The following is a 27,944-nucleotide window of genomic DNA, read 5'->3' as shown; positions in this document are numbered from 1 at the left end:
GCTGCATTTCTCTGTTAAGAATGAGCACATTGTACTTTTAATTATTTCTTTCCTATCTTCATTATTTCTCGTTATTATGATAATAATTGGATGTAACAAATTGAAATCACTAATAGCAGTCTCAACCATCCAAAAATGAAAAGAATGCATACGTATAAAGATGATTAGCCCATTCCTAAATGCAAAGTCCACAATGTTCATCCTATAGTTGACAATTAATGCTGAAGCCATTTGCAAGCCTCTTCACTTGCAATCAAGAGAAGCGCATGTAGTCAAGGATTCCTCGCTGCACCCAAAAACAAAAAAAACTACATGTACATAAAATTACTTGATCCAAGGCTAATCTACTCGAATCACGTTTCTCCCATTATCTTCTTTGGAAGTTGAGCACTTTGATTGCCACAGCGAATTGGAATGCAAAAAGAGCAGCAAAACCAACAACCATCACCGCGACCACTCCCAAGAAGTCATGCCTGAATCCAAAGAAGTCCCTCAGGAATTCAACCACAGTCTCGCCCGAGTCGAGCCTTTCGTGAACATCCCCAAACTGTGAAGTAACCAATCCATAGACCGTCCACGAAACAGGGCATGCCCAATAATACCATCTCCACCAAACAGCCATTCTCTGAGGTGACAACAGGAAAACCAGATAATTTAGGTTGCAGATTCATTTAGATAAACATTAGATGCTTGTGTGGGAGTAATGGAGCTGAGCTTACCGGTCGGGGGATAACAAATCCTGCAAAGAGATTCCATATTCCATAAAATGCAGAAGAAACTATGGCAGCAATGTTGTAGTTGGGAGTCAACCCTACTGTCATCATCCCATAGTATGTGAAGTATAGCATCGTGAAGGACAGGAAGAACAGATACCAAAAGAATTTATCAGCTGTCCATTCGAACCCAATCATAGCATACACAATAACTCCATAAACGACAGATTGGATGAGGACATAGGGCACCTCAATTGCAACCTGTAAATGGAACGACTTGATTACACCACGATGGTTTTACATGACTACTGCAAGAAGCTCAATGATTTACATTACACACAAGAAGCTTAAGGATAACTTCAGCTAGTTGACCTCAAAGTAAATACCTGTCCAACTGCATACGGCAGTGCTGAATACATCCCTGCAGCTCTCTCTCTGTAAAAGACTGTCCGTTCGATAGCAACAACTGGTTGAACTGATGAAGCATATGTACACCCCATAAAAAGGACAGAAGCATAGACAGAACCCATTGCGTTGAATAAATCTTGTCGTTTATTCCTGAAATGAGTCATTTCAATGGTGCAATCCATTAATTTCAGACCAAGAGAAAGCAAGGTAGCAAGCACATGTATGACAAATAGCATGAGAGCCAGTAGGGGTTCTAGAAATGCCTACCTCTTGCTTCCGAGATTCCAAAATATGGTTCCGAACAATAAGGCTATGATTACAGTAAAGAAAAACCTCACTGCGGTGTATGAAGGATTTCTCCAATATGACAATTTTTGTTTCCAGAGGCAAGCCATGCATTGTGTCGGAAAAGACCTTGAGTACTGAGTTTGGAAATAAAGATCACTTGAACCAGGTGGGGGAGTGCTGAGTTCTTTGATCAGTGCCTTGTTCCTCCTGCGATGCAAGACCAATATATAATTAGTCATGATTACAGTTCCTTTTTAAACTAACCTGAAGATGTGGTAGGTTAACGCACCGAAACAGTTCTGAATTCTTGTAGATATCACTAAAATCGACACCAAGAATGTCTTCCTGAGCCTCTGAAGTCACTTCCAACATCCATGTTGCAGGGTTATACCCATCTTTGATCTTCCTTACTCCATTGACTCCCTAGATAAGATGACAGAATTTGTAACCACCCACTATATTACTGGAAGTATAAAGGAAGGCATACATGTCTAGTCTCTTGTTGTCTCACCTCAAAGTACTTAATTAAGTGACAAGAATGATGGCCTATTGGACCTACATAAATCTCTTCCCCACCTCTCTCCATAAGGAAAAGCTGCAATCAGAAAAGAAAGATATTAAAGAATCATGCATGTTGGCTGAGATTCAAATTCAACTCAGAACACTAGAATTTTGTGACCTTTTACCTCATCAAAAGCATCAAAAATATCAATACTAGGCTGGTGAATTGTGCACACTACAGTTCTCCCAGTGTCCACAGTGTTCCTCACAGTCCTCATGACGATCGCTGCAGCCCTTGCGTCAAGTCCAGAGGTAGGTTCATCCATGAATATTATAGAAGGGTTTGCAACAAGCTCAACAGCAATGGTTAGCCTCTTGCGTTGCTCAGTTGACAAGCCATTCACACCAGGTAATCCGACCAGTGCTTCTCTCAATGATTTCAGCTCAATAAGCTCCATGACCTCTTCAATGAACATCTGTAACAAATTAGCTATGGTAGTTAGTTCACAGGTGGATGGTACTCGGAAAAAAGCAGTCAGGATTCAACCTTTCTGTCATTGAAACTAACCATCCTAGTTGCAGAATCAACTTCAGCAGATAATCGCAGCCATGCCGAGTACACAAGAGATTCATAGACAGTCACGTGTGGTGAATGGATATCATTCTGTTCACAATAACCTGATACGCGAGCAAAAGTTTCTTGCTTCTTGGGAAAGCCAGCTACGAAAATATCACCCTCTATGCACCCACCTGTCTTTCTCCCAGCCAATACATCCATCAGAGTAGTCTTACCAGCACCAGTTACACCCATCAGCGCTGTAAGAACTCCAGGCCTGAATGAGCCACTAACACCCTTCAGCAGAAGTAATCTATCCTCTTCGATGCCTTGTGCTCTCATTTCCTACATGCCAAAGGCACTCCAAAATAATGGTTATGCATGGAACTAACAATTTGGATTACTTGCACAGAAACAAGTTTCCTCCTCAAGAAAAGAAAATACCTGAGGCATGTCTACCGAGTATTTTATGCTGTCGAAGGTAATGGAAAGAGGTGTAAATGGCAGGACCATCCCTTTCCTGGCTTGGTTATCACCGGCAGTTAATACAGATGAGGACGCATTTGGATATATTGCAGTATTTCCTGCATTTGTTCAAACAACAGTTAGCTCAAACCAATAAAGGGGCATCTTTTAGTCTAAGCTCTTAGCATACTTTTAGATTTAGTGGGAGGATCAGGATTTCCTCTAGATGAAGGTTCAAAGGGAACTCCTGTTATATTCACATGTTTTTCCCTCAATGCTTCTTCAGTTAAACTTGGCTGAGCTTTTCCATGCGCTGCAAGCATTCAAAAGAATGGTTTTAAACACAGCTACTCTACTTTGAATTTGTTTTACAATGACATCAGCATGGTGTTTTCTTATCGATACTCACGTTTTAGATATGTCAAAGCAAGAGTGAAGAGACTGTTAAACAGTAAAACGTATCCAGCCAATGCACCTACTCCAATCCAATACCATTTTGCCTCTGGAAAAATTCCACGAGACTTCAAAATCATCACTCCCAGAGCCTTTTCTGATCCAGGCACAACCTGCAATTAAATTTCTGCAGAAATGAGGCCAAATGTTCTCTCAAATGGTTCGTTCTTTGGAGCAAGAATGTCTTCTCTTACTTGTTTCCAACTTTTTGCTAAGAACTCGTTTGTCGAGATTGAATTCTGTGCATACATTAGTGGTGAGATCCAGTAACCCCATATCCACCATTTCTTCACATCATCTGTCAAATAAGAGGCATAAAGTTCCTATCATTGAATCAAGAACCCAAGCTGGACAATGAAGTTGGTCTAGAATAGAATGACAGACATTAAGCAGAACATACCATGTGATAAGATGAATCCTCCAAGCACTGTCAGGACAAGCAGAGCAAAGGATGCTATCGTATTTGCAACTACCAAATTCCTACCTAGCACAGCCATGAATTTGAAGAGTCCAGAGGCCATCTGATTGACCAATAGGAGCAGCAAATACTGCTTAAATAGCCTGAAAAGAAGGCATTATGCCATTGAGTTCGAGAATCAGCAATATCAGATTTCAACTAGGACACATGAATTTCTACCTTGCAACACTTGGGTCAAATCCTACAACATAGTAACTCAAGAACACGGAGACAGCAACTTCAATTAATGTTATAGGAATCTTCAAAATCCATGCTGGTAGAGCATAAGCCCATGCTGGATAAAAGAGATAGTCTCGTTGCTTGAAGAAAACAGGAAGCTTTATGACGGTCAAAGCAAGCTCAGAAAAGCCATTATATAAGTGAATTAGGATTAAGAAGTATAAGGCACCCATGTAAATCACCCCGTCATTGACTGAATCATGGTGCATGTTGGTTCTGAGGAATAGAGTCATCATGATAATTGCCATGATCATGAGCTGCAAGAACAAAATCAGAATGTGTTTTGATTACAGCATCTATAGACTTATGGCCCTGAGCTGTGCAGAATATATTGCAAACCTGAAATGCTCTAAAAGCATATACAAAGGAATTTCTCTTCATCAGTAATAACTCTCTCGACATGCATGCTTTCAAGAGTTCCTTCTTGCTGACACCATAGTTTGATGTGGACAGAGCAGCAGGGTGGCTTTTCCTCTTGTCAAATGGTACTGAAAGTTCTCTTCCAAGTTGCTGACCCACATGGAATGACTGGAATGCATCTGCAAATTCCCTGATAGGTACATATCTATAAACTTCATTGGTTCGCACCCAATACTGCTGCTGATCTTTCATTGACGTTACCTGAAAATATCACCAGGAGCTTTATCATTATAGTGGAGCAAGCTACAAAGTCAATTTTTAAGTATCATGTTACAGTTTATTAACTTACCTCCTGCAAGAAGTCTGCAACGCCTTTCCTCTCAGGACATCTGAAGCCCATGGATTCAAAGAACTCAAGCACATTCTCACAAGGCCCTTGATAAACAATCTGTCCTTCTGAAAGAAGAATTATGTCATCAAAGAGTTCATACGTCTCTGGTGCTGGTTGAAGCAGTGAAATGACACACGTTGCGCTGAGAATGTGAACCGTTTGCCTGAGAGAATTCACAATTTGGAATGTGGTAGAGCTGTCTAGACCAGTGGATATCTCATCCATGAACAGTGCCCTCGATGGCCCAACAATCATCTCACCTGTGTAGTATTGCCAAATTACCAGACATCCAGCACAAATCAGCAAAGATCACCAACATAGGACATCATAGGAAAGATCAGACGCAATTTAAGAAAAGGTTTTGTTCTTATGATGAGTCTGTATATGGAAGTACCTGTGGTGACACGTTTCTTTTGTCCTCCAGAGATGCCTCTCAACATTTCATCTCCAATCATGGTGTCGGCACAGGATTCTAATCCCAAAACCTGTTGAAGTACACAGAGAAAAAGAATAAATTGAAGGCACTCACTCGTGTGATTCTGGGAAGTGAACTTGCTGCATGTGAACACCATGATAAACAATTGATACCTTTAGAATGTAATCAGTTATCACATTGGTTTCCTGTCCATCTATTGAAGTCGCCTGTGAATCAAGAACAGTTTGAATGAATTGAAAATCACAATCACATACCAGAATGACGATGACCATTAAATTCTTCAAATATCTACCCAGACCAATATAAATTTATTTCATAGAGATGAATACCAGAGAGCATCAATCTTGGAATCTGAAAAAGTTAACATCATAAGAAGATTATCTTATTTTACCTTCATGAATATATCAATGTCAGGGTCTGGCTTGATGTTTGCAGCCTTCTCCCGTCTAGATAGCTCAGTTAACATATCTGTTCATAATGAGAATATATATTATAAGAACCAAGTTCAGTTCACCATGGAGCTGTTCATACCCAAATGGAAGGGGTGACGCTTACCATAACGAGAACCGACACCCTGGCACCTGGCAGAGAAAGCTAGGGTTTCACGCACTGTCATTTCCCCTACATGCAGATCATGTTGACTGATGTACGCAGCTGTTCGCCGAGGAACAAATTTGTCCATGTTATGGCCATTGTAAGTAACAGTTCCCGACACCTATTTTGTTGTCGTTGTAAATAAGGTTGATTGGAAATTTTATATTAGTTTCACATGAATAATTAGGGGATCATAACAAAGAGAAAAGAATGAAAAGATTCCTAAGAGAGGGAAATATCTTTACCTTAAGCTCTGAGTTCAGCTTTCCGGCAAGAGCCAACAATAATGTGGTCTTTCCTGACCCTGGGGGGCCTAGTAGCAATGTCATCCTAAAAATTGATGATAGAACAGTTAATGAAGCAAGAACATTAAGTCATACCAAAGATCCAGCATTTGTGTGCCAATAAAGAAATGCTGTTTCAGTTACCTGTGGGGCTTGATGATGCCACAAACGTCATGGAGGATGCTTAATGGTTTTTTCTTGCTTGGTAGCAGATGAAGATAGTTAGCGAAGGCCTTGATCAAAGAAATTAAAGTGACAACACACATCAGATTTGAGGTTGAAGAATAAAAGGTAAAGGAACTTAACACTTGCTCACAGAAAACATCTAACATGTTATGTACCTCAACAGCATTAAGATACGAGTTAAAGAATGTTGGTAAGCCTCTGTTTCCAATGTAAGCATCAGCTACGATGTTTAGGTGCTGATAACGCACCTCAATGGTAGGAAATTCAAGTTCAACTCTGAAAGAATAGATTTGATAAGTAAAAGCAAACAAGGAAGAACCGAGTGTATACTTCTACTTGGTGAGATAAAATCCATTGTTCCTCCAGAACATTAGTGATCTAACTTTTTTTATTTGTTGGGCAGATTTGGTTGTCACTGAGGAAGAACACATTGTATAATATTTTCACCGTAAACTCTTTTTCACTGTAAAAGAGGCCATCATATACAAAAGACCTCCTCCTACGAAAAATCATTCTCTTCTATGTCAGGGGAGGGCTTCATGTTCTATTCTTTAAATCCCCTCGAGATGGAAAAACCACTTTTATATCCACAATACCCTTGATTCGTAGGGAAGAATAATGGACAAAATCTAACAAGATGAGAGTTGAACCTTTGAGGAGTGATAGGTCCCCCTTTTTGTTTTTCTCTCAAAGATCATAGTCAGCAGTTCTCCAACACATTAAATAAATAATTCCAAGATTTCAGAGAGAGAGAGAGAGAGAGAGAGAGAGAGAGAGAGAGAGAGAGAATCAAAAGATATCTTTTTCTTTTATCTTTCAAGAACGAACTACAAGATTGAAACATCCAAAGAAATGGTTGGGCATGTCACCTGTGGATCCGCTCCCGGAGCTTCAACAGGAACCTCTCATTGTCCTCCTCAGCAACCCTAACGAGCCTCTCCAACAATCTCTTCCGCTCCTCGAGGCCGATGCGGTTGACATCGATCTCCCGGAGCTCTCCCTCACTCATCAAAAGGAGCCCCCTGCGAACCCGGTCGTAGGTCGGTAGCTTTTCGAGGGCCGCCCACTTGAGGGCCTCCTCGTCGTCCTCCCCGTCGCGGGAGAAGGAGCGCGAAAAGACGGCGTCCTCTCCACGCCTCCATATGGACGAGCTGTTTACCGTCGCGCTACCGCCTCTGTAGGCGTCCACGATATCCATGGAGAACGAGGTCTGCCGGGATTATGCTACTCTTATGCGGCGAAAGAGAGATCGGGACGCACAAACGGGCTCTTCCGGGATTCTTCTCCTGTTATGCGGCAACAGAGAGATCGGGACGCGGCGGTGAGTGGGGGGAGTCGTAGAGCCGAAGTCCAGGGAGGAAACAGACGAGGTTTGAATATATTTATATACTTCGAATTGCAGCTCGTCTTAGTCTTAACGGGCTAATTATAATTAGTTACTTTTAATATTTAGATTTTTTTTATATTTTAATAATTATATTAAATACATTTAATCACTTTAATTTATCACTGAGGTATTTTCGAATAGACGAAGTAAGAAAAAATATAATTAAATATTTTGAGTATAAAGAATCTAATATAATTTTTAAAAATATAAAGATCGAGATATTAAAAATAATTAATTATGATTAATATGATTAAATATAATTTATTCTACTTAAGAATAAAGAGACAGCTTATTTTAGTGTGTAGGTGGTACTTTCTTTCTACTTTTGTTGTTTTCATAAGATTTTTAATATCCTTATCATTTAAGGTTTCCAAAATACATGTAGATATGTTATTGAAAAATAAAAAATTAGTTATTAAGCTAAAATTAGAAGAATATGCTGTTAAATGGATGGTGGTGGTAATTAATTATTTATAAATAATATATATTTGGACACAAAGTCATAGCTTTTCAATTAAACTGAATACAGATAATCTGTATAGTTATAAAAAGTGAAATAATTAATTTTATTTATCCTAATGTTATCGATTTTACTAATGAAAGATATAGCATGTGATAGCACGTGTAGGAATGATATAAAAATGATGAATAAAAAAATAATTTTAATGATGAAATTGCCACTCGACATCTGCATCGACACAAATATAAATGCAGAATAATAAAAGAGGAAAGAAAAATGAGAGACCAAGGAAACGAAAGAGAAAAACAATAAAAGTGAGACAAAAGGAAAGAAGGATGAGGATGATATAAATGTCGATGCTATGTATCTACATTGCATCGGTGTATAGCGATGAAAGTTTGTAATTGTGAAAATTAAGGATGATAATTGATCAACATTATCAACAAATAATGATTGCCATGGATGATTCCATAATATATATTATTTATTTTGTTGTATGTGGTTGAAATTTTGACATAGCTTTGTTTAGTCTATCGAAAAAGAACAGAGACGGAAATGGACGGTCATAATGGCATCAACCGTTTCATATTTGGTTGAAGGAGACCGAAGAAAGTCTACTGCACTCCTTTTTTCCCTTCACGATTGACATCTTTTGGAAATCGGGTGATATATAAAATTCACCGAAATGGTTTGCGTGGGTGTGTTGGGAATTATAATACTATTTATTACTAGTGCAGTGAGGTTGGTACTGTACTTGCAAACGGTGGCTACAGCGTGCCCCACGAGCTGTGTATGTATCGTAACCATGCATGTGAGACCACATGAAGGCAACGTCATTTTGTTATCTTCTAAATTATTATTTTTAGTGATATTATTATTATTATTATTATTATTGTAAGATTCTATGTAAGTCACTGAAGTCGTCGTAGAGAACGGAAGAAGAAGTGTGATCATGTTATATGGGCAAAGACGACAGAAGCATGCGTTGCTCGCACAGGGGAAGAGGAAAGGGCAGCAAGCGACGTTGCGTTTCCCATAGGCGATGACTCACACTGACGCCGACCACCTACGGCTGTCGCGTTGACCATCTAGAAAGATTCTCCCCCATCAGAATCTATTTGTGCCATCACATGCTCATTTGATTAATTTAATTTGTAAAGATTTTATCGGATTATTATAAGTTACTAAGATTGCATGCCCATCTTCACTTTATTATTATAAATTAAAAATTAAAAAATATATATCTCTCACTAATACAAAAGTCATGAAGGATTAATAAACACAATCATATCCTTAAATATTAAAAAAAAAATTATTTTCATAATTCGAACACTCAAGTCGAAATAATAATTCTATCACAGATGAAAAATATTTAGAAATACAAAAAAAAGAGTGATATTTAGAAATCAATAATTATTTTCTCCGTCAAATTTATTTTTATAATTCCATGTGTTTCATGCCTTGTACTGCTATTGTTCTTGACATTTACATGCAAACTTATTGATTTAGCACAATCAAAATATTTTACCTAACATAATTAGTGTACTACATAGCATGTAATTGTAACATTTTTTTTTTTGAAATAAAGATGTAACTTTATAAAAGCTTAAGCGTTCTGAACAAAACCAGCCAGCCACCAAAAAATGGAGATGAACAGAATCTCCCAACATGCTGAAACTTAGCTTACTACAGAGATTGGAAATTTGTCTTAGTAAACCACGAAGATACCAAGGAACGGAGCAGTTCCTTGGACAAAATTTTCAAGGCATAGTGAGTCAAAGCGAATGAGGAGATTGGTGAGGGATAGCTCCTCCGCCTTGCTTAGGCCGGAGACAGTGCAATGGTTTGAGCCATGAGAGGGTTGTCAGCAGCACATATCCAAAGCCCCCTGCAGAGGAAAAGAGAGGAAAGACCATCAGGTAATATTTGATGCAACTTGTAACATGGCAGTAATTCTTTGTTAAATGATCACCGTTGAGCTGAAGATAATGTGAATTCTTTCTTTTTGGTTTCTTGCTTTAATAAAGTGAAAATGTCTTTTCCAATTGCCGACCACTTAGGTGGGATGCCTCAGATGATGCCTTTTCCTACTTTTTCAAGGTTTGAGTCCATGAGGAATTTATAGTCATATTTGAAGAAGCAGCTAACATATGGTCGTAGCAGATATCGATTGTCGCCTTTGATTTATCAGTAAATGGTGAAACCTATGCAAAATGAACCTTACCGTGGTCAGTAAATTTATAGTCATCTTTGTTTAGATTTGACTAAATTGATCGATTACTGCTAATCAAGCAAAAAAAAAAGGGAAACAAACTGCGACAATGTATGGTCAGTAACATCTAGGATTGGCAAAAAGGGGAAATCTCCTCATCTCTTGAATCAAATAACAGTGTTTTTATCGTTGAATCAGGATTTCAGTTGCATTGTCATGAGGCATATGTTTAAGTGCAGGAATTCTATGCCATACAGTCCATGTTGGCAAAGCAAGAGTTCTGTGTCAGTCAGCACAATTGGCTTTAAATATTGGGATTTTTGTTTAGTTTGGTCTATTTTCTTGTAGTGCGAAATTTCTGTACATGAAACCTTTTGACATTTTGTGGAGTCAAAACGGATTCTGTCATGGCCATGAGCTACTTGAAAGAAAATTGCCTCATACAATCAACAATATCCTTTGTTCTGGGAGTCATTTACTAGCTGAATGTGCCACAATTATATATTAAATGGGAGAGGTAGGTTTGTTCGTCTAGAATTGACATTGAGCTTGATCAAACCAAGAATTTAGACTGTGTACGTTGTTTGAACCAAATACCAGATCTAATCAACATGAAGATGTGTTCTTGTATCAGCTGGTAGCTATGATTTACGAATCAAGTTATTCCAGTCATTGCTTAGTTTACTAGTTCATAAGTAAGGCACACATATCTTGTTTTAAACATAATGCAAATGTTACTTGATGAGTCAGACTTGGAAAGCTTCGTTTTTGTGTTACATTTGTATACCTTCTTGTGAGCATAAGCTATGTATATACATGGATTTAAGCAAGGAAAGCGCCAATGCTTTATTACCCAAGAGTTATCCTGTTGAAATCCTTGGTGCATAGTGATTGTTTGTCAGATGAAGCTTCAGCCAATCTGCTGCTGGTTTTTGGTATATTCGACTTGCTAGAAAGAAATGGCTAGAAAGAAATGCCTCCTACATGGAATTTAATGTTAGTGTCTGCATTGACTTCATCGCAGCCTCATCTTTATTCTTTTGATTGTGGTTTGTTGTCTTCTTTAATCGGAAAGATATGTGAATTGCTACATAGGAAGTTTTGAAGTGATGAGGGAGCTTTTGACGGATGATGTGATGAGGACCGAAGACATGCCATCATATATTCATTCTTCTTTTGTGACTACGCTGGCTGTTTTCTTGCGTGAAGTTTGCCGGTTCTTCTCTTCTTCTTTTCGCCATTTTCTTAACGTAAATTCTTTTCACCTTTTAGGATTTTTAGTTTGTCGGCAACATTTTGATACTCGAGTTCCCTTTGGAATTCTACAGGTTGACCATCCAATTTCTTGCCACTGTATGCTTAAAGCAGCACTCTCAAGTTTGTCTTTGAGTGTGTGGTAATCTTTCAGACAGTAACAAGACAGAGAGATCTAAGGTGGCCTTCAGTTTACTAGCTCTTGTGTTCGATGAGGACTATACTTGTTAGGTTTAGCACATCTTGTTGCATAAGTCTCGGCTTTTATGTATTCAATCCTCTTTTGTCGTTGGCATTACTAACCGAGCAGCCGCCACAACCGAATCCATGTGTCATGTTGTGCTCGGAAGCAAAAACTTAGTGGGTTCCCCACCTAATTGTGGGACCTAGTTTTGATGCGAACAAAGATGGATTGACTCCCTATCTAGTGCTTCGAATCACCACCATGTCTCTGCTTACTTCAAAATTAATCTTCACGATTGATTTTGGTCAAAGGCACAGCATATGCTTTGGCAAGTATGCTTGAAGGCTTGCTTCCATTTGGATTATGAGTGTGCCTCACATGATGTTAGAAATACATGAGCCTAATATCATCTACATGCAAGTTGAAGATCAAGGTTTCGGATGCTGACTCTCCAAACCTCAAGCTAAGCAGCACATAAGATAACTGCAGGTGGCAGACCTACCATTTGTTGCAGCGATGATGAATCTGCTCATGTGCATCTCCTACTCACTCTTCTTGCAAGAGAAGTCAACAGGTAAGTAAGACTTTCAAATCTGGATTGCATTGACTTCGAAGGACAAGAAAACCCTAGCCTAGCCTGACTTGGCTTGCTCTCATGTTACCATAATGATTGTGTGCATGGATGGCCACCAACCGACCTCAATGTCCCCAACAAGGATGAGAAGCTGATGCTTAACGAGTAAGCTTCCAGGTAAAAAGGAGGACAGACCTTTTAATCTCGATGTTGCTTTGTTGCTAAAAGATGAATTATGAAGGTTGAGTGGAATGATTTCCATGCTTTTATTGTGTTCTTCTTCTCCATCATAACATCAGCAATGCAACTCTAGCTTCCATGCCTTTTGTCTTAAACTGATTATTTTGATTCCCTCAGAGCAAGCAATGCTTGCATATCATCTGAATGATGTTTTCATCACATGGTATCATGAACTCATGCCATCTGTTGTCTCCCACCATGTACCTCCTCCTCCCTCAGAACATCTGACGGATCATTTAAAAGGAGTACTGAATCAACACAACACAAGGAAGGGATGGTCTCAGACATGATGCCTGTTGGCTTCAACCGTGCCTCTGCTCTTCTCGGGCATGCAGAGCGTGATATAGTTTATGGTTTGCATGTGGACCGAGAGACGTGGATGCGAAGGAGGTGACTACCATGAGAACAGCACACCGGCATCCATGCAGGTAGCAAACTAAAGTGTCAAGCAACATCTTCACCATTTCCAAACCTTTTGTTAAACACTAAAGACGTTAAATAAATGTTTACTTGACGTAATTCCTAATCCCAAGCATTACATGTATATTGAATGATGCTCATCAAGCATGTGATAATTCGAGCATATATATATATATATATATATATATGTTCTCCGTGAATGACGAGTATGCGATATGTTCTTCTTTCATTGTTACTACAAGTTTCACAAAATCGTAGATGGATATTAATCGATGACCTATTAAGAGATCATCATTACTTTGAGATCGAACTGATATGCTGTGTTATTCCCTATCGAGTACCACCTTATTTCAAGAGAAGATTGTTCTTAAGCACAAGAATGATGTTTGGATAATGTTCCTTTAGCAAAGATCGTAACAACACCACACGATTGGTTTGGATAGAGGTCGAGTTTGTCGTCTGATTAAATAATGAGACAAACTCCATGCATTGCTGAATGATGGTGAGCGGAGATGTAAGCAGATTGATGTCATGACCTGAGATCAAATCTTTCTATTGAGATTTGAATTACTAGATATGGATATGTATGGATTGACTTCGATCAGAGTTATCAAGAAGATTGGATCATCACTTCCTCAGGTCAATAATCTGCGTTGAGTACCACCGGAGGAGGATGAAGTGAAGGACACGGCCACGGCAAGCGGTCATCACTGTTGGCCACACCAACCCATGCATGGTGGACTGGTAGGCGAGAGACGACGACGCACGACGTCGTCTGCTTTCCATGCACGTAGTCGTCTGCTTCCCATGCACGTAACGTCCACCTTTGGAGCCACGCACCACGTGCGATCACGCACCTAACGAAGAAGGGAAGGGAACAAGAAGCCATATACGTGAAGCAACGTCTCATCTCCCCCAATCCCTATTTGTTCCTGCATGCCCTTGTCTCCACAGTTCTCTTCTTCTTCTTCTTCTTCTTCCTCTTCGTCTTCTTGTTTCCGCTATCCGAATCCCGATGCATGCCGATGCTTGACTCTGAAGCTAACAGCATTCCTTCCACTCGAAGGTTTTGGCACAGAATGTGGAGCAGAGGGAACATGATATGGAATATGGAATGAGAATGAAGGGATCGATCACTTCATCCGTGCAGCTGCTGGGAGAATCCCCAGACATGTTCTACTGCATCGGCTTCATCACCATAAGGCTCCCAAGGTTCGACTCGGGCTGCAACTCGATCAGCCAATGGGAGTTGGACAACCAAGCGTGCGGCCAGGATATCTCTACTCCATCAATCACTTTTAATTATGATTAATGTTAATTAAGGATTATACTTTACATTCTTTAATATCAATCATCCTCGAGAATAATCCTATTACCTCAACTATAAATAATTCAGTCTCACTTTTTTTTTTTTCTTTTTTCTTTATTGCATGTATGAAAATCCACTCAAATCGACTTCTCGAATATATCTTCTCGATCGATCCTTCATCGACGACGTCAGAGAACAACATACGATTAATAATAAATGATAGATATACATATTAGATAATCCATAACAATGGAGGAGCATATCCCGATCAAATGAACACGAAATGTTGTGGCCACGACACCCTGCTTGCATGTCCACACGCGTCTCTGGGGGTGGCACGTGTGGCAACAGATGGAGGCACCCCAACCCGAGTCCCAAACCCGGGACAGGAAAAAGATGGCACAGCACGAAAGCAAAGCACATAATAAATAATACGAGTAACACAACACCACGAAACAGTACTGCTCCTTCCACCCTTTTCTCGTCGCATTATCTTCCACGCATCCATGCACGTGACATGGAACAGCTGCTGCCCTCTGTGCCCTACCAACGACGCGCGGGCCTTATCCCTTAGGGTTGAAGGAGCAGCGGTACGTGGACAAGGCCAAGGGACTCGGTGAAAAGGGGAGGTGGGGAGGGGCGGGGCGGGGCTACCTTACCTCTAAGCTCAACTATCTTGCGCTCCTTGCCACATGTCCCTAAGCCTTGGTAGACATGCTGCCCCACCAGAGCTCTGGAAACCTGCTTCCCGATCCAATCAGTGGGGAGTCGACGTTGCAGGTGATCGATTCTAACCCACCGATTTGATCCATTAGGTTTCTCTTGTCTCGAGGGGTTATGGGAAAGCTACTGTGAGAAGACATCATCTTCAATCATGACGATGAACACTAATCTTCTTGTAAGTGTGATTTGACATGAAGACAACGCCATATACCTAATCTTCTTCATCAGGAAGTGGCGAAGAAACATTTAAATTAATCCGTGTTCATCAGGCGTACAAGTACAAGTTGTAGTTGGATTACCAGAGAGAGAGAGAGGAAGTTTTGGCATGATAAGATCAAGTCAGACGACCTGATAAAGCAGTCAGCAAATGACAAGGGCTTCTCAACATAAAAGTAATGTTCAAGTGATCAGTTTACATGCCACCTACGCTGGAAATTAACAAGCACTAGTTGCTACTTTTGCAAAACTTAGCTTAATCAATGGGTAAGCTACAGATTAAGCCATCTTAGACGTAGCAATAGCACATGGAATTTTCATCCTAAGCATAAGTGTAATGTTAATGACTATCTAGGTTGACTGAATCATCCAATATATATATTAAGAGTAACATTACTGTTCTTCTTTAGTAAACAATAAAGAATAAACGGGAGAAGAGACGGGGGAAAAAGTTATATCCTTGGATTCCTTGTACCTTCACTTGTACATATCAGTCGTCACAGTAAAAACGAGAGAGAGAGAGAGAGACAGAGAGAGCACTTTATTCCGGCCGGCGACAGGCTCACAAGCTTAACCCCAACGCAAAGGTGAGTTAACCTGGTCCACCTCGTGTGAGTAAAAAAGGGCTTCCTCGCGAGAAACATCACCCAAAGCATGCATCATCATGATATGTTTATGTATGTTGTGTGTATGTAAGAAAAGCTGGTCACAAGTCACGCACGCCACCTTCTTTCTTGGCTTCTCTACTTTCGCTTCTATTGAGACATTGGGGCCTACTCCAATGCCATATCCATTTGAGGTGTCAAATTAATTCTTCTTTTACCTACTTTGATAACAATTAAATCATGTCACAACCATAGTATATTTTCATATATATATATATATATATATATATATATAACAATTAATTTACCGCTGCGTTATGGTAATATAAAAACATTAAAATTATCGATGATATATACTACAATAATATTATATAATGTATTTAAACCACCCTTAGGTAATATGATAAACATTTCTAATAATGATCGATACCCAGCCATTTCATTTCATTTCTCTTCTCGCTATCCATCCCCACGTAAAATAATTACAACATTTAGCTTTTATGTTTTTTGTATCACACTCCATTTTAGAAAACGTTTTTAGATTTATGGAAAAGATGAAGAAATGTACGTTTTGTAACTATTTTTCCTCTATTGAAGTTCAAAAAAAAGGATGAACACATAAACTTCTTTTTTTTTTGTTTTTTGTTTTTTGTTTTGCCTTATGTACAAAAACAGGAAAATACCAAAAAAAGAAAGAAAACGAAGAAAGAGCAAAAAAAAAAAAAAGGAGAAAAAGAAAAGGCCGACCTCACAAAGCTCCTGTGTCGTCTCAATTAAATGCCAACTCACCACCGGCAGGCTCCGGTGGAGCAGCGCCGGCGGCAGCGTCGAGCCACCGATCCATGGGAGCGCAGTCGGCCTTGTGCGCCAGCTTCCAGTGGAGCGCCTGGCACGCCCTGGAGCAGTAGTTGACGGCGCCGCAGACGGAGCAGCGCCGGAACTCGTGCCGTCGCGTCTCCTGCCGCCCGCACCCGCCATGGGAGCAGAGCCTCAGTCCCTCCTCCCCCGTGCCGCTGGCGCCCCGCGCCGCAAACCATTCCACCATGAACCGGTTCGCCGGGTGGACCTCCGGCGCCGGTACGTTGCAGCCGAAGTCGCTCAGGAGGGAGCAGCCGGAGGCCAGGGCGTGGCGGTGAAGGTGGTGGTGCTGCCGCCACGCGGCGGAGAGGGAGGAGGAGTTGAGGACGGCAGCGAGCTCGCGCGCGTTGGCCTGGACGAGGAAGCGGCGACCCTCGGCGACGTTCCGGCGCACGCCGTAGCCGTCCTGGAGGCAGTGGCCGAGCTCCCGGAGCGCGTCGACGTGGCCGAGGAAGGCTGCGCGGGCGCACAGGGCGACCCCTGCGTGCAGGTCCTTGTCGCCCTTGTCGCCCCCGCTGCCGTTGAACTGGATCACCGCCAGGGAGTACAGCGCGGCCGCGTGGGAGCCCATCGCCGACCGCGCCATCAGCGACGCGCCGCTCCCTCGGTTCTGCAGGCAGTAGAACCGAATCTGCACGACCAAATCGCAGCGCAGGATGAGATCTGTCTCCTCTAATCCCTCTCAAAATCCCTCCTTTATGGCAAGAACAGAACAGGGAGACGGCGCCTACCATGCCCAGGATGTAGCAAGCTTCCAGATTCCCAGCATCGGCGCACCGCTTCAAGAACCTGTGCGCCGATTCCGACCAGTTCTTCGCTCTAACCGCCAGCGATTGCGCCGACGCCTTGGCCAGCACCAGGGGATTCGAGCCCAATCCCTTCAGCCTCTTACAACTATCAAAACCAACCCCCCAAAAAAATCAGATTTTTATCACAAAAATCGAAACAAACGAGCCGAATATCCAACTAGAAAAAAAAAAAAAAAAGTAAGAACAGTACGTTATCATGATACTGATGAGATCGGAGGGGGGAGCCGCAGAGGCGCTGACTTTGCTGAGGATGGAAACGACAAGGTCGTCGGGGAGGCCGTCAAACAAGTCAGGCACGTCCTCAGCGACGCCCTCCGTGGCCATCTTCTGGCCGCCAGAGTCCACTCCTCCTCCTCCTGCAGGGAGCCGTCGCCGCCTCTTCCGACTCCTCTCCTCCTCCTCCACCGCCCTCCACTGGCGCTCGCTCTGCGGCATGCGGTAGCAGAAGCCCCGTCTCGTCCGCATGAGTCTCACAAATCCTTCTCCGTGCGCGACGACGAGAGAAGAGGCAGAGGCAGAGGCGAAGGCAAGGTCGGGGGGACGGATGGATGGATGGATGGATGGATGCAGCGAGATAAGGCTGCCATCCGTATATATATAGCAGAGAAGAAGGGAGACCAAATACTTGGACTGGGTTTGAAATGACGGTTTTGCCACTGGAAAATGGTGGGAATCACGTGCAGCTCACGGTCAAATGGCGTTGACCGGTCGCTTCGGTTGCTTCCCCGGGAGCATGCTTCAACCTCAAGCCTCGAAGCTTCGAATGCTCCCATGCAACTCTTTATCATATCCCTTCGATGCTTGTCCCCTTTCCTTTGCCTTTCACTCTTCTTCTTCTTCTTCTTTCAATTCTTCTTTTCCTCCAAAACATACATGGCTATTTTGGATAGCAAATTACTCCATGATCACATTTCATCCAAGATTCTCAATTAAAGCAAGCCTTTTAGGATGGATCATGATGATGAAAGAGATTTGGACAAACATTACACAGCAAATAAATGTGAGCCTGCAGTCCAATAATCTTTATTTTGTGGGAAAGGTGGTAAATGTTGGATTTATTTTGTGGGAGTGGATATATGTTTGGGAAGAAGAGACAGATGAGAGGAGCTTCTTGCACTCTTATTGGGGGAGTGTGTTTATCTATCATCTGCAGGCCATTTGTTTGGTGGAGAGAATGACAGCTTAATCCAACTTCAACTCGATAATTAACAATGACTGAATAAATACAAAAAAAAAAAAGTGTCACAGAAAGAAACAGATGTTTTAAGTGATTAGTAAGTCATATTTTAGGAATAATCAAAATAATTTTTTATTGAAATTTTAAGTTTTATTAACTCCTAATGGTGGAAGATAAGGAAAGTAGCACCATAATTTTATATCCATGTACTATTTTACTAGCTGGATAATGTGCCATCACTCTTGTAGATCTTCCACAAGACAATGCATCCAATAACTCTTAATTACCAATCCCTTTGCTGAGAGATAATTGTATTGCCTAAAGTTCACCAATGTTTGGCGCTGCATGAAACACATAAATCAATCCTGAAACATATATATGCCAAGGGAAGGCTACTATAATACAAATAACACATTTTTATCAAATCATGAAATATTGAGAAACTATGATTGTGGCTTAATATATGAAATATTTCCCTTACATTGTTATTTCTCTAAGATCCAATATGTGATTGTTGATGCAAGATTTGATTGCTTGTCATGCATGGCTCGATCAGGAGCATAATCGTGTAATCAACTTTCAAATATGCACTTTCAATAAGCTCATCTCTCACGAGAGAAACAAAAACAACAAAAATCAAGGAGGCTAATTGTTCTTCGTAGTCAAACCTATTCTCCACTGCAAGGTTGACTAAACAAACAGGTTTTAATTTCTTTAAGCAGAAGGTGGGGGACTGTAGCTTAGTATCATCTAAACGAGAGAATAATGTTGTCACTAATGCTCGGTCGAGCCACAGACATGCATCATTTTCTTTCTCTACGTTCGATTCTCCATCCGTCCCCATCATTGCATGCTCTCTCGCCTTCTTCCTTTGTGTTGTTTCTGTTCTCATACTCCTGGCTTCCACTTCCCAAGTCCATAACCTATCCCAATTCCATGTATACATAGATATTTATTCCTATCTGCCCCCACTCACCAATGGAAGATATTTGGGATGCTACATTTCTCTTTGCGAAATGGATGGTAGAGAGATTTACACGCACCAATGGCATATTTATCGGATAAGGTATGCTCTATTAATTAAATGATTGGATACTAAAATTGGGTGCTGAGAATGTGTGAAATTGGAATGAGTCGATTAAGAAAATTGATTTATATCTTAATCGTTTCAAGAATTTGACACCAAACTGGAATTTATAGGCAAAGTCAGTCTGGTAATTATTTTGTGAAAAGATTACTGAAAAATAATTTTCTTTTTCGTGATCACATCAACATATGTCAGAGGAGAAATCACATACTATAAAATAAATAAAGACAGGAGTCGTCGGATTATTATTTCAGTCATAAGGGTGTTTTGTTTGGTGTATTAATAATATCGTTCTAATAATAATTATAATATCATCAGTGCTGTATTCGGATTTCACGTGCCGGTATGCCCGCCGACAGCCGCTACGTTTGTCGACGTCAGCGGCGGCGCCACGGCTTCAGTTCGGGCCGCACACGTGTTTCGTCCGTCAACGTGGCGGCATCTCACATGGGGAGACCCCGCAGGGGTCAACGGTCTTCACGGAAAGCCTAACGCCGGTCCGTCGGTCCGAACCACGTATTATTCATTCCTTGTTGGCTGGTGTTAACGAAGCTTCTTTGAGTGCAGCTTAACCATCTTTGCAGGTAACGTGCGGCGTCGATAGGCACAGGAGAGAGCGGAAGATGAGGTAAAAGCTGCATCGGGATTCTACAGTAGTAATTAATGGCCATGGATCCCTCGTTTCATTCCTTCCTTCCTTCGTTCCTTCCTTGTGATCCCATAATCTACTGATCGAAGGAAAGATTCAATAGTTTACCATCTTCGAGAAGATTAAAAGCATTGCGAGGACTGCAAACGGAGGTGTGGGAATGGGCGAAGGGAGAGAGAGAGAGAGAGAGAGAGAGAGAGAGAGAGAGAGAGGAGGGATGTTGCTTGACGCACTTGACCTGTTCCCTGCATGGACGTGAGTGCAGGCACGTGATCCAGTGCTCCGTCGTCTCCTCCTCCTTGTCGTAAGTCCCAAGTTACGGGCCATGCATTGCATTCTCTTCTATTCTATTCTATACATACATACATACATATATGGTGCTATAAAGCTGGTGATCGGTGAAGGAGGACGCAGCATTGAAGCATGGCTTGTGTCTCAAACTTTGCACCACGTTTGATTTACCATTTCCCTTTTTTTTGTTTTTTGGATCACTGGAAGAAGAGTTTGGATGAATATTTGGGAATTGGAAGATTATTTACTGAATGTAGTGTATGAAATTCTTTTTTTCTTTTTGTTATTAATTAATTATTCATTTATTTCATTTTAACTTTTATTGGAAATGCATGTTACTGCTTTTTTATTTTGCAAAAAAAAATCAGAAACAATAAATTGAATAAAATAAAAATAAAAAACATGATCATCATATTGGAGGCATTTGCTATTAATTCCATGCCGATTTCTTTGGTCGATAAATTTTCTATTCTTCAAATGACAGGAAATATGTTTGTGCTTAATATAATGAGTTACATGTATTAATTTTTTTTATTTATAAAATACAAGTAATGAGAAGTACTTGAAAACACCAAAATAGAAAAAAAAAATATAACTTTTGATTTATTTATTTATTTTTAATGTTGAAAAAATAAGAGAAAAATATAATATTTAATCTCATGATACTATTACTAATAGTCGATATCCTTATCGACTAGTCTTATTAACATCTTTTAAGTTTATCATATGAGGTTTCAAATTCATAATTCTTAATTAGTGGGTCTACTTCATTATGTTTTTGGTTTTAAATTAACCATATTGAAGTTAGAGAGAGAGAGAGAGAGAGAGAGAGAGAGAGAGAGAGAGAATAGGATGGATGTATGCCTTGATTTTTTTTCTATATGGGAGAATACATATAACTATATATAATTTGAGTGCATGGAAATCTCTATAGGTGGTATTTTCGGTGGGTCATGCGGATGGATATTTTGTGGAAGGTATCTTGACAATTACGTGACGGCTAAGTAGGAGGCAAGTGGGGAGAATTGGAGGAGCAAAAGTTACGAGAGTCCAAGTCAAGGATGAACTAACCACACCCACTTTTCTTCTTAGCTTTCCCTTCTTTTGATGACAAGAAGAAGATTGGGATGGAAAGGGGATAGGAACAAGGCGGTGGAGATCATGGGCCTCAGGCTTTGGTGTCGAGGAGATAAAAGGGAGAAACATATCACATGTTGTGGTGGATAGGAGGCGTGGCTTCCGTAAATCTATTTCCATCATCAATATAAGATTTAAGCTATCGTTGCAACTATGTTTTCGCAATCGATTTCTACTAATATATGCAGTCTTACGTCTACACTTAAGAGATTATTTCCTGAATCGTATCGAAAAGGACATGTCGATGTTTTGACATGGAAGAGAGAGGAAGACGAAGGCTTGGGATATGGTTGCAGGGTTTGACGGAGAACGTGTGTCAGGTAGAGATGACTTGCCTAGGGTCACTTATTTCTGGGCCGGGCCCAGCCCAGCCCATGACACGGACAAGTCATTATGCTTAATCGGATGGCGGACGCTGACGTAGCCACGTCAACCGAGATGGAGGATCCTGATTTGGATTCCCTATTCCACGTGTCGGCCGTTAACAGTCTCAGAAGCTCGCCATCCTATCTCGCTAAGATAAGCCCGGACCGCCGACCGAGCATTAAACGGGTGCCCCCCGTCCTGCTCCTCTCACTACCACCAGTAGCAGAGGCAGTGGAGCTTCCATCATGGCATCGCTCTGTGCTTCCTCTTCTGCAGTCGCTGCAGTCGCCAGGCAAGTTCTTCATCATGTTCTGCAAAAATGTTCACATCTTTCATGCTGTTCTTCTATGGATCTGCTTCAGGTCTCGGAAGAACGGAGCTGCTGCCGTTGCTGCAACCAAGGCATCATTTCTTGGAGGAAGGAAACTGAGGCAGGGGAAGCGGGCGGCACGGGCACAAACTGCACGCCGAGAGCTCTCGGTGTCTGCTGCGGCTGCACCTGAGAGGCCTCTTTGGTTCCCAGGCAGCACCCCTCCACCATGGCTTGATGGCAGGTGAAGACACTCTCCTCTTTCTTCCTCTTCGTTTCCCCAAACTGACATATTGGAGTTGCAGCCTTCCTGGAGATTTTGGCTTCGATCCTTTGGGTCTCGGTAAGTCTGAGCTCGTCGAACCCTTACAGACCACCATGTCATGGTGCTTACGGCAACAAAAGATGAACGAGTGGGTCTTCTTTACACGTGCAGGCTCTGATCCTGAGAGCCTGAGATGGAACCAGCAAGCGGAGATCGTCCACTGCCGGTGGGCGATGCTGGGCGCTGCCGGCATCTTCATCCCGGAGCTGCTCACCAAGATCGGCATCCTCAACACCCCTTCGTGGTACACCGCCGGCCAGCTGCAGTACTTCACGGACACCACCACCCTGTTTGTGATCGAGCTCATTTTGATCGGGTGGGCCGAGGGGCGGAGGTGGGCGGACATCATCAAGCCCGGCTGCGTCAACACTGACCCCATCTTCCCCAACAACAAGCTCACCGGCACCGACGTCGGCTACCCCGGCGGCTTCTGGTTCGACCCCCTCGGCTGGGGCAGTGGCTCGCCGGAGAAGGTGAAGGAGCTGAGGACCAAGGAGATCAAGAACGGGAGGCTGGCGATGTTGGCCGTGATGGGCGCATGGTTCCAAGCCATCTACACCGGAACAGGGCCCATCGACAACCTCTTCGCGCACCTTGCCGACCCCGGCCATGCCACAGTTTTCTCTGTGAGTAGATTCCACTGGATTCCTGTGGAGAAGATGAGTAGGTACATGATTCCATGTTTGACTCTGCTTCATGCTGCAGGCTTTCACCCCCAACTGAGCAAGGATTGGAGAAGCACACGATGCAGTCATGATAGAGATGTTGTAATCCTCGTGTGTTCTTGAGCTGTGCTTGTAACGCTTTTTACCTTTCTGCTCATGTAATTATAAGCAGCAATGGACGGTTTACCAGTTGCTTCAAATTGTTGTCTGTGGATTAGAACAGGTCGAGAGGCTTGGAGTGCTGGATGTGGAAAGATCTGTCACTAGTTTCAGAAAGAACACAACAACAAAACATGTCAACAAGAAGAACATTGCATTGAAGATGCAATGTAGGAATCGAGGGGGATGCATCAGTCTGAAACTAGAACTGCTTGCGGTAGCATCAATTCCATGAACAGATGAATTGGCAACTTTGATGCAGGTCAGGAAAGAGAGATCTAATATTTTGCTACCAACAGAAATGCATGCATGCCACATACTGTTTGCAAAGGAAATATAAACCTTGGGTTAAAACAAGCCAGTCATCAGAAGCACATAACATTGGATGAAGATTTCCAAGAACAGATACTTGTTTAGGCTCAAATGGGCTAATACAATGGTTCTACTGGATTGCAACCAAAACAGATGCTTGTTCAGCTATTTGATGTTTTCCCAGTCTGTCCATAAATAAAACATTCAACTTAATTCACTACACAAGTTTGATTAGATTTGACATGTGAATATGTAAATCAAAGAGGAAGTGCAAATGCATAAATACCAATTTAACAGTGAATAAACACCATATAAAGAGTAGAAGCAAGATTCAAACTTTGATTTGGTTATAACTAATCCAGAAGATGTTAGGAAAGGATCTATCCAAATCTAAACTTGATAGCCATAAACTAATTGATTATAGTGGTCTCTTTTCTTTTACCTAATCTTGAGAGCCATAAACAATTTGATTAATGGGTAGGCACAACAGGATCCGATCCTTGACTACGAGATCACAAATGGTAATCTACTAAAAACATTTCACTGGAAAAGGAATACCAGTAGTCGTTGGATTCAAAAGCTGTGTTGGTCATTCATCGGGGGCAGCTCACTGACCCTGCAGCATATTGCATATTAAGTGTCAATAGCTCCAGCAGTTCCATGGTGGAGTGACTGATGAAAAGCTCAGAGACCAGTGCAGAAGAAGTTCAACCTTGAGAGGTGATTCATGGAAGGACACTGGTTTTGATCAAAATATCCAGAGAATGTATGGCCAATCCATACCTCAGGGAGAGACAGGGGATTGGAATTGGAAGGCTAACACAAGGGCAAGATGGATCAACCAAGGCCACTAACAAATGTGGGAGTAGAAAAAGATCTGGGATCTTGTGGACCAGCAGAATCCTCACTTAAAAGGATCTCTCCTTGCAACAACACCAGAAATTGCATTCAAGATCTCCATCTAAATCAATTCCAAAAAGAACACCAAAAACCAGAATAAACGTCTCCAAGCATTTTCCTCATAATTTTTCACTGCTATTGTGTTATCTTGACAGTCGGTAGATCTGCCTTCTGGATGTTGAAGAAGCACAAAAAACCAACTCAAACTTGTCGAAACTCGTCGTGATGCCCATTGCTAATCAAACCTATGATTTTTGGTGCTTAAGAAAGCAGGATGTATGAGAAGAGTGTGAAGTCTGTATCAAATGGGAAAAGCAGCAAAGAGGTGACTGCTGAGTCTCTCCCATGTCTGTATCAAATGGAAAAAGCAGCAAAGATGTATGAGAAGAGTGTGAAGTCTGTATCAGTCATTTGTACACCAAATTTTGTAACAACATTCCAACTAAGACTGACTTGATGAGGAGAAAGCTACAATCACCTGAGCATCAGATCAACTCAACGTATCATTAAGCATCGCACACAGATAGATGATGGTATTATTCTACAAAAGAGTCGTCAACGGAAACATCTGTTCACAGAATCAACACACGGAAGGAAAGAGAAGAGCCACTATCTTGCTCAAAACCTGAGCATATTTTCCATTAAATTATACTGTCAAGTTTATCAGTATAGCAAGAACCACAGCGAGTCAAAGAGAGAGAAAAAAATCCAAAATTATAGGCACCACCAGTTCATGGCCACGAATTACTCGATCTATACAAATACGTCTCTCCTGTCACGGAGAGCGGCCGGACCGCATGGGAACTTGAATCGGGAGCGGCCGGCCAGACCCGGACCCGCCGCAGCTCCTGCACAGCATCATGCCTGAGCCGGCGCAGGACCGGCAGCCGATGTCGCCGTCTGACCACCTCGAGCACAGGCACGCGACGCGGCCCGTCCCGTTGCACGACGGACACCGCGGCCACCCTCCCGCCATGGGTCGGTTCTCCACAACCGACTTCACGATGGCCGCCCCGGCCAGCACGCCCAGGCCGGTGGCCAACTGAGACACCAGCACCAGAGGACCCATCGGAGACACAATTGGGAGAGGAGATTAAGGGAAGGGAGTAGCATACACAACGATGCGGTGAGCTTGATTTTATTAGTAAGAGGAGGAAGAGGTCTACCATCACTTGTGTTGGAGGGGAGTTGGTGGTTGCGTAGAAGAACACGTAAACGTGTTTGGGTTGATTTCGAAGACAGAATGATATTGAGTGGTTTGGGTTGCGTGACAGTCGGAAGAGGTGGGAGCGCAGCGGAGTGGGCGGCAAAGGCGGCTCGGCTCGGCCGCTGTCGTCTGGATCTGGACACGCTGTCTCCTCTCCTCTCCACGTGCTGGTAAACAACATTGGAGAACAGTAAGAAGAGGCTTCGTGTGATGGACTTGGGCTGTTGAACTGGTCATCGGGGTATCAATGAGCACCACCGTTTGACCGAAACAATTCCACACGCAGAGCATCATTCTTCTTTTTTATTTCGATGATAAATATCGATCAATAGAAGAAAAAAAATTATTTATAATAATTTTTTTAATATTATTCTTTTAATAATTTATCATAGACCTTATACTCTCGTCTATAAATAAATAAGATCTCTATAAACTGAATAAAAAACGTTACCAAGAGATTATAATTTAAATGATCTTATGAAAAAATAGAAAGAGAGAAAGAAAATATAGTCCTCTTTATAAGTTAAAGACAATTTTGAATCTAAAAACGATATCCTTGTAGATAACACAAAAATCACTTTTTAGATGACAACAAAAGAAATATCGTAAAATTAAATATAATATTATTTGATTTTAATCCTAACATAAAAATTCTCTTCATTACGTATAACATATAACAATTTTTATGCTTACATATTTTACTTATCAAAACAAACTTCTAGACCTTTAAAGATGGAAAAGAGTGACAGTGAGTTCTACAGTGAGTTCTGTACAATTATTGAATTATTGGTTACACCAAGTATTTGGCACCAGCCTTCTGTTTGGATTCTTACCAATCTGAAAGTGTTTCCTAACAAATTAATATTTTGATATTTATGAAAATTCAATCAAGATTTGTCTTATGGTATTAGATTCAGAGGTTCTCAGATCCTATACTTTTTTCTCAGTATTTAATTAAAAAATGACCATACAGTACTCATTCTTTAAATTCAAAATTTCCATTTCTTAACAATGTGGAAATATTCAACCATGTTTCACACTATCATGTTTGGTTAGACCAGGGAACAATCTAATTCAATGCAAATTGCACATCAAATAGTCAAATGTCCCTGTCAACATTTTAGTGGTATTTTCCACATTGGATTGACTTAAATGAAAAGTTTTCTGGTTGCCAAACAGATTGCAACGTGGTTCATGTGTTTACAGAACAAGCCATGGGTAGATAAAAAAAAAAAGGAACTGGATAGAAGCACAAGTAGGCCCTTTTCTATTATTACTTTGTATGATTTCAGTTATCAAGCTAATCATTATAGAAGGTACATCCTTGGTTTGTAAAAAGTAGAATATAATAAAACACTTGTTTGGAATGATCAGTAATATATACTACTATTCATACAGTGAAGCAACTCATGTACAATATTGAATTACAAGGGATGATCCTTCACCTTTGCGGACTGCAACAATGAGACCTAATACAAGATTTTGTTGGTGTTATAATGGACCAGCCAGCCTTCCTATATGAAAAGGATCATCTACAAATGAATATTTACTCTACTTTGTGGGACAAAGAATCCATTCATTTGTTACCAAATTCATATCCTTCACTGTAGACTAGTCAAAACACCTCAAGTTCTCATATTAGAACCTAAATTATTCACTGCAGTAACAATTCAGAGGTTCTTTCTTCAGTCCCTAGTATATCTTCAAACATCAATTATCCATCAAATGACACCAAACTAGTGTTGCCATGGCATCTACAAACAAGCATATGGGCAT

The 27,944-nt window shown here is 41.3% G+C and overlaps 4 protein-coding genes across 5 annotated transcripts; 1 reads left to right on the top strand and 3 right to left on the bottom strand.

The window, feature by feature from the left end:
* Positions 1–173: 173 nt before the first annotated feature.
* On the bottom strand, positions 174–7,672 carry LOC135592312 (ABC transporter G family member 44-like). 2 transcript variants are annotated; one of them, XM_065081695.1, is made up of 24 exons: positions 7,202–7,672; positions 6,488–6,608; positions 6,291–6,379; positions 6,108–6,192; positions 5,824–5,983; positions 5,660–5,736; positions 5,421–5,474; positions 5,227–5,317; positions 4,791–5,092; positions 4,421–4,702; positions 4,022–4,338; positions 3,785–3,945; positions 3,579–3,682; positions 3,341–3,497; positions 3,122–3,244; positions 2,911–3,050; positions 2,458–2,811; positions 2,096–2,386; positions 1,921–2,004; positions 1,699–1,832; positions 1,389–1,616; positions 1,100–1,271; positions 720–974; positions 174–625 (listed from the first exon to the last, which is right to left on the bottom strand). In XM_065081695.1, the coding sequence occupies exons 1-24, from the start codon at positions 7,528–7,530 to the stop codon at positions 368–370; spliced, it is 4,368 nt and encodes a 1,455-aa protein (XP_064937767.1). In that variant the 5' UTR covers positions 7,531–7,672; the 3' UTR covers positions 174–367. The 2 variants fall into 2 exon arrangements, with proteins under 2 accessions (XP_064937767.1, XP_064937768.1); XM_065081696.1 differs by having other exon boundaries at positions 2,479–2,811.
* An 8,855-nt stretch (positions 7,673–16,527) lies between these two features.
* LOC103996689 (F-box protein At1g67340) lies at positions 16,528–18,141 on the bottom strand. Its single transcript, XM_009417649.3, has 3 exons — positions 17,774–18,141; positions 17,506–17,668; positions 16,528–17,405 (listed from the first exon to the last, which is right to left on the bottom strand). The coding sequence occupies exons 1-3, from the start codon at positions 18,046–18,048 to the stop codon at positions 16,686–16,688; spliced, it is 1,158 nt and encodes a 385-aa protein (XP_009415924.2). The 5' UTR covers positions 18,049–18,141; the 3' UTR covers positions 16,528–16,685.
* Positions 18,142–22,424: 4,283 nt separating this feature from the next.
* LOC103996667 (chlorophyll a-b binding protein 7, chloroplastic) lies at positions 22,425–23,790 on the top strand. Its single transcript, XM_009417628.3, has 5 exons — positions 22,425–22,582; positions 22,653–22,844; positions 22,906–22,943; positions 23,037–23,551; positions 23,631–23,790. Exons 1-5 carry the CDS (start codon positions 22,536–22,538, stop codon positions 23,646–23,648), a joined length of 810 nt encoding a protein of 269 aa, XP_009415903.1. The 5' UTR covers positions 22,425–22,535; the 3' UTR covers positions 23,649–23,790.
* Positions 23,791–25,555: 1,765 nt separating this feature from the next.
* On the bottom strand, positions 25,556–26,141 carry LOC103996666 (uncharacterized). The gene has a single exon (XM_009417626.3). It carries the CDS (start codon positions 26,028–26,030, stop codon positions 25,737–25,739), a length of 294 nt encoding a protein of 97 aa, XP_009415901.2. The 5' UTR covers positions 26,031–26,141; the 3' UTR covers positions 25,556–25,736.
* Positions 26,142–27,944: the final 1,803 nt, after the last annotated feature.

The sequence above is a fragment of the Musa acuminata genome, chromosome BXJ1-9, assembly GCF_036884655.1.
Source record: "Musa acuminata AAA Group cultivar baxijiao chromosome BXJ1-9, Cavendish_Baxijiao_AAA, whole genome shotgun sequence".
Lineage (NCBI taxonomy): Eukaryota > Viridiplantae > Streptophyta > Magnoliopsida > Zingiberales > Musaceae > Musa > Musa acuminata.
This window is presented reverse-complemented; position numbering and strand designations above follow the sequence as displayed.